At 42.7% G+C, this 9,872-nt stretch overlaps 1 protein-coding gene across 1 annotated transcript in view; it reads right to left on the reverse strand.

Moving 5' to 3' along the window:
• The window catches only part of hectd2 (HECT domain containing 2), a 110,116-nt gene extending 101,276 nt beyond the window's left edge, over positions 1-8,840 (reverse strand). The window contains exon 1 of the mRNA XM_043712450.2: positions 8,523-8,840. Within this exon, the coding sequence (XP_043568385.1) occupies positions 8,523-8,642 (120 nt within the window). The 5' untranslated portion in view covers positions 8,643-8,840. The remainder of the gene's footprint in view (positions 1-8,522) is intronic.
• Between the last annotated feature and the right edge of the window lie 1,032 nt (positions 8,841-9,872).

Genomic DNA, 9,872 nt, shown 5'->3' on the forward strand with positions numbered 1-9,872 from the left:
TTATTCCTTTTAAATCAAGCACAGTTCCTTCCACAGTCCTGTTTTTCCTTTCCATTTTAGTCTGCAATCAAAAATACAGGAAGTACAATGATAAAGTATTTATATATCTCACGTTCAGACTCATAGAGATATAGAGCACAGAACAGACCCTTTGGTCCAACTCATCCATGCTGACCAGATATCCAGCCCAATCCAGTCCCACGTGCCAGCATGTGGCCCATATTCCTCCAAACCCTTCCTATTCATATACCCATCCAGATGCCTTTTAAATGTTGCAATTGTACCAGCCTCCACCACTTCCTCTGGCAGCTCATTCCATACATGCATCACCCTCTGCATGAAAAAGTTGCCCCTTATGTCTCTTTTATATCTTTCCCCTCTCACCCAAAACCTATGCCCTCTAGTTCTGGACTCCCCCACCCCAAAAAAAAGACTTTATCTATGTATCCTATCCATGCCCCTCATGAGTTTATAAACCTCTATAAGGTCACCCCTTAGCCTCCAACGCTCCAGGGAAAACAGTCCCAGCCTGTTCAGCCTCGCCCCATAGCTCAAATCCTCCAAACCTGGCAACATCCTTGTAAATCTTTTCTGAACCCTTTCAAGTTTCACATCTTTCCGATAGGAAGGAGACCACAATTTCACGCGATATTCCAAACGTGGCCTAACCAATGTCCTGTACAGATGCAACATGACCTCCTAACTCCTGTACTTAATACTCTGACGAATAAAGGAAAGCATTCCAAATGCTTTTTCACTATCCTATCTACCTGCAATTTTCCACTTTCACGGAGGTATGAACCTTCACTCCAAAGTCTCTTTGTTCAGCAACACTCGCCAGGACCTTACCATTAAGTGCATAAATCCTGCTAAGATTTGCTTTCCCAAAATGCAGAATCTCGCATTTATCTAAATTAAACTTCATCTGCCACTTCTCAAGTCTTTGGGATCTAGATCCCATTGTAACCTGAGGTAACCTAAGGTAACCTTCTTCACTGGCCACTACACCTCCAATTTTGATGTAATCTGCAAACTTACTAACTATAGCTCTTATGCTCACATCCAAATCATTGATATAAGTGACGAAAAGTATCTGGACCAGATGGGCCAATGGGCTGAGAAGTGGCAGATGTAGTTTAATTCAGATAAATGCGAGGTGCTGCATTTTGGGAAAGCAAATCTTAGCAGGACCTATACACTTAATGGTAAGGTCCTAGGGAGTGTCGCTGAACAAAGAGACCTTGGAGTGCAGGTTCATAGCTCCTTGGAAGTGGAGTCGCAGGTAGATAGGATAGTGAAGAAGGCATTTGGAATGTTGCGGCTGTACAGGACATTAGTTAGGCCACTGTTGGAATATGTGCAATTCTGGTGTCCTTCCTATCGGAAAGATGTTGTGAAACTTGAAAGGGTTCAGAAAAGATTTACAAGGATGTTGCCAGGGTTGGGGGATCTGAGCTACAGGGAGAGGCTGAACAGGCTGGGGCTGTTTTCCCTGGAGCGTCGGAGGCTAAGGGGTGAACTTATAGAGGTTTACAAAATTATGAGGGGTATGGATAGGATAAATAGGCAAAGTCTTTTCCATGGGGTCGAGGAGTCCAGAACTAGAGGGCATAGGTTTACAATGAGAGGGGAAAGATATAAAAGAGACCTAAGGGGCAACGTTTTCACGCAGAGGGTGGTACGTGTATGGAATGAGCTGCCAGAGGATGTGGTGGAGGCTGGTACAATTGCAACACTTAAGAGGCATTTGGATGGGTATATGAATAGGAAGGGTTTGGAGGGATATGGGCCGGGTGCTGGCAGGTGGTACTAGATTGGGTTGGGATATCTGGTCGGCACAGATGAGTTGGACCGAAGGGTCTGTTTCCATGCTGTGCATCTCTATGACTCTAAGTAGTGGACCCAGCACTGATCCTTATGGCACTCCACTGGTCACAGGCCTCCAATCTGAAAAATGACCCTCCACCACCACCCTCTGTCTTCTATCTTTGAGCCAGTTCTGTATCCAAATGGCGAGTTCTCCCTGCATTCCATGAGATCTAACTTTGCTAACCAGTCTCCCATGGGGATCCTTGTCGAACGCCTTACTGAAGTCCAGATAGATCATGTCCACCCCCCCTCCCCTCATCAGTCCTCTTTGTTACTTCTTCAAAAAACTCAATCAAGTTTGTGAGACATGATTTCCCACGCACAAAGCCATGCTGACTATCCCTAATCAGTCCTTGCCTTTCCAAATACATGTACATTCCATCCCTCAGGATTCCCTCCAACAACCTGCCCACCACTGATGTCAGGCTCACTGGTCTACAGTTCCCAGGCTTGTCCTTTCCACCTTTCTTAAATAATGGCACCATGTTAGCCAACCTCCAGTCCTCCGGCACCTCATCTGTGGCCATCGATGGTACAAATATCTCAGCAAGAGGCCCAGCAGTCACTTCTCTAACTTCCTACAGAGTTCTAGGGTATCAGGTCCTGGGGATTTATCCACTTTTATGCGTTTCAAGACATCCAGCACTTCCTCCTCTGTAATATGGACATTTTTCAAGATGTTACCGTCTATTTCCCTGCATTCTATATCTTCCATGTCCTTTTCCACAGTAAACACTGATGCAAAATACTCGTTTAGTATCTCCCCCATCTTCTGCGGCTCCACACAAAGGCTATCTTGCTGATCTTTGAATGGCCCTATTCTCTTCCCAGTTATCCTTTTGTCCTTAATGTATTTGTAGGAAACCTTTGGATTCTCATTAACTCTATTTGCCAAAGTTAACTTATGTCCCCTTTTTGCTTTCCTAATTTCCCTCTTAGGTATACTCCTACTTACTTTATACTCTTCAAAGGATTAACTCGATCTATCTTGTCTATAGCTGACATATGCTTCTTTCTTTTTCTTAATAAAAACTTCAATTTCTTTAGTTATCCAGCATTCGCTACACCTACTAGTCTTTCCTTTCACTAACTGGAATATACTGTCTCTGGACTCTCATTATCTCATTTCAAAAGGCTTCCCATTTTCCAGCTATCCCTTTACCTGCAAACATCTGTCCCCAATCAGCTTTTGAAAGTTCTTGCCTAAATTCATCAAAATTGGCCTTCCACCAATTTAGAACTTCAACTTTTAGATCTGGTCTATACTGTTCCATTACTATTTTAAAACTAATAGAATTATGGACGCTGGCCGCAAAGTGCTCCCCCACTGACACCTCAGTCACCTGCCCTGCCTTATTTCCCAAGAGTAGGTCAAGTTTTGCACTTTCTCCAGTCGGTACATCCACATACTGAATCAGAAAACTTTCTTGTACCCACTTAACAAATTCCTCGCCATCTAAACCCTTAACACTATGGCAGTCCCAGTCTAAGATAAAATCCCCTTCCATAACCACCCTATTATTCTAACAGATAACTGAGATTTCCTTACAAATTTGTTTCTCATTTTCCTGCTGACTATTAGGGAGTATATATTACAATCCCAATAAGGTGATCACCCATTTCTTATTTCTCAGTTCAACCCAAATAACTTTCTCCAATTCTGCCAGTATACCGACTTTTCACAAGGCTAATGGTCTACCACTTGTTATTGCATGCAGCATCTTCACCCAGTCACTCTCACCCACCTCATTACTCCAACAACGAGCCCTTCCTGTCCTTTGGTCTTCCTACTCCCTCACTCAGGACACCTGACCAACTTCCTCCATCTGCATCAACAATAAAAGCTGTACCAGCTACTTTAATCTCACTCAATCCCTCCCTTTGTCTTACTATAAGAAAACGCAGCCCACAGTAAAGTCTCAAAAAGACCAAGATGAGTGGAGGGTGGCTGACACATGTCTCCACATCCCAAGCAAAGAGAAAATCCTTGGGCTTGCTGAAGAGGACCATGACTGCTCATGTGGGGATGAGCAAGGCCCAGCAACCAACTAGTGGCTCCATTACCACTAGTATGAACAAGTTTGTAACATGCTCATACTCCAACTGTGCAATTCATTCACTCTTCTGTCTTATACAGGCATCAGTGGCAACCACTCCCTGTGAGAGACCAGCCCTCAGGACATCAGTTTCACCTCCACCTTGAGGGAAGAAGCCACAGATCTCTCAGAGGATGCACAGACAAGACTTTCTCCTGCACACTTCACCAGCTCCAATGATGTTACACCAGTGGGCACTTAATCTAGATTAGACTCAGGAGCACATTCTGATGAGCACATAATTAGCATGACTCTGCAGCTGGTCAAAGAAGAAGTACACCAGGCCCTTGGCACTCAGTGGATTGCTGCAGACTGGGAATCTGGTCAGCCCCAGGCAAGAGATGATCCTATTATGTTGGCCATTAATAACTTCATGCAAATGCACAGACAGAGGTCACAGTGGCAACAGGCATATTTGTCAGAGGCACTTGATAAACTGGATTGAAGGTTCTAGCAGCCCAACAATTCCACTTGTGCCATGCTGGTTCTGGCATGTACATATCTAACTTTCTCCACGAACAGGTTAGCACTCCCAGAAAAAAGGCAGGTTCAGCAAAACATTCAATGGATGCTGCAAATACCACAAACCCATATTCTAACCACAGGTGTCCCATCAATAGCAGGGCAAGAGGGGGATGAGAGACTTTGACCTCACTCCAGGTGACCTTTCCTCACAAGGAGGCAGGGCAGTGGCTATGGATACCAGACAGAGAAGGAACCACATACACACTCCTCCCCTAAGTGAAGTCAGATGATAAATGGACTTCCAACATCTCCATCCCACAGGATCCCTCCCATTCTATGTAAGCTCCCATCATTATATCTAAAGTTAGCCTGTCTTCATAACAATGATCCTTGCTGCATCCTAGCTTACTGGTTCTAATCCCCACACTTGAGTTTCCCCACTTTCTCCAACACAGCACTATCGATCTATGAACCGCAGGCTGCCTTGGGAAGACAGCCCTAACTGACAAAAGCCCAAACCAATGACTGATTTTTGTGCAGCTCCCAGATTGACTATAAAGTTAATCTCTGGATTGGTTGCATTTGACCTGCAAGACTGACTGTGGCTCATCCTGAGACTGGAAGGCCACAGATCTGTGGACCCTGATGACACCAAGTGTCAGACTTACCGCTGACAACCGTTAAGTGATTGTGCTGGCACTGCCTGAATGACCAAAGTCTTCCTCGACTGGACTAAGGGCAACCTCCCTTAAACATTCAGACATGGCTATTTGATTAAAGGACAAGGCGCGTTGATGGGCAGCACGTTGGCTCAGTGGTTAGCAATACTGCTGCCTCACAGTGCCAGGGATCCAGATTCATTTCCAGCCTTGCATGACTGTCTGTGTGGTGTGTGCACATTCTCCCTGGGTCTGGGTGAATTTCTGCAGATGTTCACAAAATGATTTTACTTTTTTCCATTTTAAAACATTCAATGAAATTAAGAGTTTTTAAATCAAAACATTCCACAAAGCTTTTAAGATTCAACCACATTGTTGTGGATCTGCAGTTACATTCACAACAATTGATGAGAGTTTCAGGTTGCCATTACTGAGACAAGCTTTATATTTCAGTTCTTCATAAATCAAATTTACATTTCACCAATTGCTATGGTTGGATTTGAGCCTGTCCTCTCAAGCATCACAGTATTAGCCTGGGCATCTGGACTACTAGTCCAGTGTCATTAGCATCATACACCATCTGCCCATCATATGTTGTTTATTATGGGTAAGAACAAGAACACAATAATTACAGAAAAGACATTTAAAATTATTTGTTGATCAAAAATCAAAACTGAAGGTTTCAATTGTGATTCAGTATTTCTATTTAAATGTCTGACTGGGACATCTACATTTTCTTTCCGAGTGAGCCCTAGCTGTACAGAATTATTTAAAAAGAGGCTTTGAATCATCTATTGAGTGCAATTTATTGAAACTCAACACAAGTCTAAAGCACGTACTGCTTTCTCCTAATTTGCTATAGATCAGAGGCCAGAAAGTTAGGCATTAGAAATTTTTCTGTGCAGTACATCACTGATTTAGGACTACTTGTTCCAGTCATTGAGTCTGAATAGGAAGAAATATCACTTCGAAGCATAGCATGGACACCACAGCAAAGATTTTCCAAGTGTAGTGCTGACAGTAACCTAGGAGTGTTTCTTTTGAACAAAGCAATGATTACCAATTAGTACATCAGTTGAGGAGGGTATTCATTTGATTTTTAAACTGGAACTGTCAACCAGTAGTAACACCAACGTGAAAAGTCAAACGAGTCTTTATACTTTCTGTTCCTCTCCTGAGTATATCTTTTTGTAAGACCATACTTGTGAGGAATGTGCTGGCAATATGCCACAGAAAAACAATAATTATGCATTATCAAGTTTAATAAGTCCACACAGATTCAGATAATTACTTTTTAATATTAGTGGCAATCTGTTCAGAGGCTCTTAGTTCACAATTTCTTGAACATTTCAGTCAAAAATAACCTGTGGCTAGGCTGATAAATATCTAACCACATCCATGCTTTTGTCTGCTCATAACCTCTGTTTATCATAAACTTTTCTTGAGTAAGTGACTTTGAGAAAATCAGTTACAAGTTGTCTTGTCAATTGAGAATGTGACTTATTATGAATTTATCCTTTTCTAGTCAGGGACAGAAACCAGGAAAATTTAGGTCTCTATGACACCCTGTCTGTTTGTTATGCAAGTTGATGTTGGAACTGCACAGAAGGTAATTAACATGTTTCAGGAGGTAATCACACTCCTCCAATTTCTCACCTATTGGATTAGAATTCTGCCTGTTTCAATCTAATTGTTGCCGAGTCCATGTTAATTCAGTTGGCTGATGGCAGGTTTCTGATGCAAAGAGACATGACACCAACAGCACAGGTTCAACTTCCACACTGGGTGAGGTCACTATGAAGGTCTCTCGTTCTTAACCTCTCCTCTTGTCAGTGGCATGGTGACCCTCAGGTTAAAACACCATCCATTGGCTGTCTCTAATGAATGAGTGGGACGATCGTGACTTTACCTTTTGTTACTGCCGGATAACACGAAGACAGAAAGATCAAAAAGATGACAAGTTCTCAATCCCATTGCTCCAATTATTTCATGCTTGGTCTCTTGCTCTTTAGCCTTTGTCAACTGAAGTTTACCTAAATCTCTGTTGTCTGTATCCACACGTACTTAGTCCTGCTCACCCATCACCTTGTATTTGTTGAATTTTACTCACTCCCGATCCAAGAGCAGATGGATTTTCAAGTTTGCTTTTGTTCCGAGCCTTTTGTTCCGAGCTTTCATGGCCTCACCTTATTTATTTCTGTAACTTTCTCAGCCCTCCAACACTTGCTGAAAAGTGTTCCTCTAATTCTAGTTCTTGTGCATTAATTATCTGTTTTCTTTGTTCAGCATTGGCAGCTGTGCCATCAGCTGTCTAACCTCCAAAGCTTTGGAATTCCTTTAGTAAATTTGTATCTCTCTACTTCTCAGCCCTCCTACAAGACAATACTTAAAACCTAGCATATGGACCATGCTGTCTGTTTCTATGAAGCTTCTTCTAAAATGTTACTATATCATAGCCATTACACAAATACAAGTTGTTTTATTAAATTGTAGCATAAAAGAGAATCCTGTGTCTCATCTTGCAATTTGTAAAATTGTATTAATTGATAACTCCATAAACTTCAGCTGAATATATATGATATTAACGCAAGGCAGCATTTACTTGTTCCAACATGATCACAATTGATAACTTTTTCCATTGATGCATAGACAAATATTTCTATATAGTTATTCATAAAAAACTCCCTGCTTTTCCAGAAAACAGACATACAAGCTGTTGTTCAAGTAACCAATTTTAAATTCCTTTATAATGAAAACATCTACAAAACACGTGTGATTACATAAGTATGTTATGCCCATATGTTACAGCACCAATCACCCGTTGAAATCTTCGATTTTGTAAATGTCAAAAGGTTCAGCAAAAGACTGGTTAAAAAGTTGCAAATTAAACTCTCTCAGGCATACTTGCAGGCAGTCGAAAAGCCAAACTATAATTGAAAGCCGTTTGGGGTACTTTTGAGTGACACCATCTAAAGAGAGGTTGAAATTAAAATCCAGAAAACCCATGACTTTTAACATGCTATCTCTATATCGATTATGCATTTTTTTTCGACCGCGACAGCTTGAAAGACTGTTTAAGTGTCAAGGAAGTGGCACAAGGTATTACTGATGGAGCCAGTGGACGTTTGGAGGCGGGTACTTGGGTACCAATCCGCAAATTTCAACTGCATTGCATTTCCTGGCCTTCATTCAATAAACTGGTCGTGTTTAATTAAGAAATTTTAAGCAAGGAAGCGTAAATTCCAGGAAAAAAAATCTGCTATTTAGGGTGGTTGCATTGAGTTTTCAAGCAGCCATTTTTTTAAGCTTCTCGAGAGGATACTATTTAGTCTTGTGACAAATCACTGCACTTCTGATCCAAACTACTGGCTGGGTGAATGTAATATCATTACAGAACAAATCCTGCTGTCTCGCTCTCTTTCAGAAAACGTACCGCGAATGCTGCTGCGGGCGCCTCGGAGCTTGGCGATGCTGCCACGATGATTGGAAGTTTCTCCCGCTCTCGCCCTCTGCCCCCGGCACAACCCAAGAAACTCGACCGCTCTTCACTCATGTTTGCCGAGCGCCACGGAGCGAAGATGCGGGCTTCAGGGAAGAAAAAGAAAAAAACTATAGCAGCTCTGGCTCTGAAGGCGACAGCACAGCCTCCGCCCCCTCCAGGGAGGGGACAATGGCCTCTGTCAGCCTCTCAGCCCCAGGTGAGCGGCTGCAATGTGTCAGGAACAAGCTGCAAAACACTGAGGGATTTGCAATGAGCTGCAAAAGGGGATTGCACATTAATTCTCCGACCAGTTGTACACAAACTCTGTCTATGTGTGTGCATATATTTATAATTTGCAGAAGGATCACGATCCCAGACAGAATTCACACCTTGGCATTAGCGCGAGCTTGCATGTACTTTTCCCCCTCCCCTCAGGGATGTTTGTTTAACTGTTGAACTGCGCTCGCGCTCCAGTTAACGGACAAGGAACGTGCCCCGCGCTCGCGCTGCGGGAATGCGCGCCTCCACGCGAGCACGTCCAAAAGCAACAGGAGGAGGACCAGGCCAAACGGGCTGGGAAGGAATCAAGCTCAATAATCGTGAGAGAAACAGTGGTTGATACCCAGAAAAGTAAGAATTCGCATGATTTTCAAGTTTGTCAGAGGCTCTACAGCATTTCTTTAATTTGTGCTGTAAGGAAATGACAAAGTTACATTCCTTCTGGATAATATTTGTCTATCTACTTCTGAACAGTAATATTTTACAAATTAAAAGCCGAAAGAACAAAGACAGAAATTGCTAGAAAAAAAAACTCATCAGGTCTGGCATCATTTGTAGAGAGCAATCAAGAGCTTACGTTTCTGGTCCAGTGACCCTACTTCAGAACTTTACAATCTAGTACATTGGGGATGCTGTCTGGAACCCAAATCCGGTTTTTGTGGAGACTAATTTTGCCCAAAATGCTCAAATCATTATATGGGGCATACTCTTTTAGAGTCATCGAGATGAATAGCACGGAAACAGATCCGTCAGTCCAACTCCTCCATGCCTACCAAATAGCTTGACCAAATCTAATCCCATTTGGCCCATATCGCTCTAAACCCTTGCTGTTCATATACCCATCCAGATGCCTTTTAAATGCAGTAGTTGTACTAGCCTCCACCACTTCCTCTGGCAGCTCATTCCATACACCCAGCACCCTCTATGAAAACACATTGCCCCTTAGGTTCCTTTTAAGTCTTTCACTTCTCACCCTAAACCTATGCCCTTGAGTTCTGGACTCCCCCAACCCAGGGAAAAGAC

This window comes from Chiloscyllium plagiosum, unplaced genomic scaffold (genome assembly GCF_037043375.1).
Source record: "Chiloscyllium plagiosum isolate Xiang-an unplaced genomic scaffold, Cpla_swu_hap1 HiC_scaffold_22, whole genome shotgun sequence".
In the NCBI taxonomy this organism is placed as follows: Eukaryota; Metazoa; Chordata; class Chondrichthyes; order Orectolobiformes; family Hemiscylliidae; genus Chiloscyllium; species Chiloscyllium plagiosum.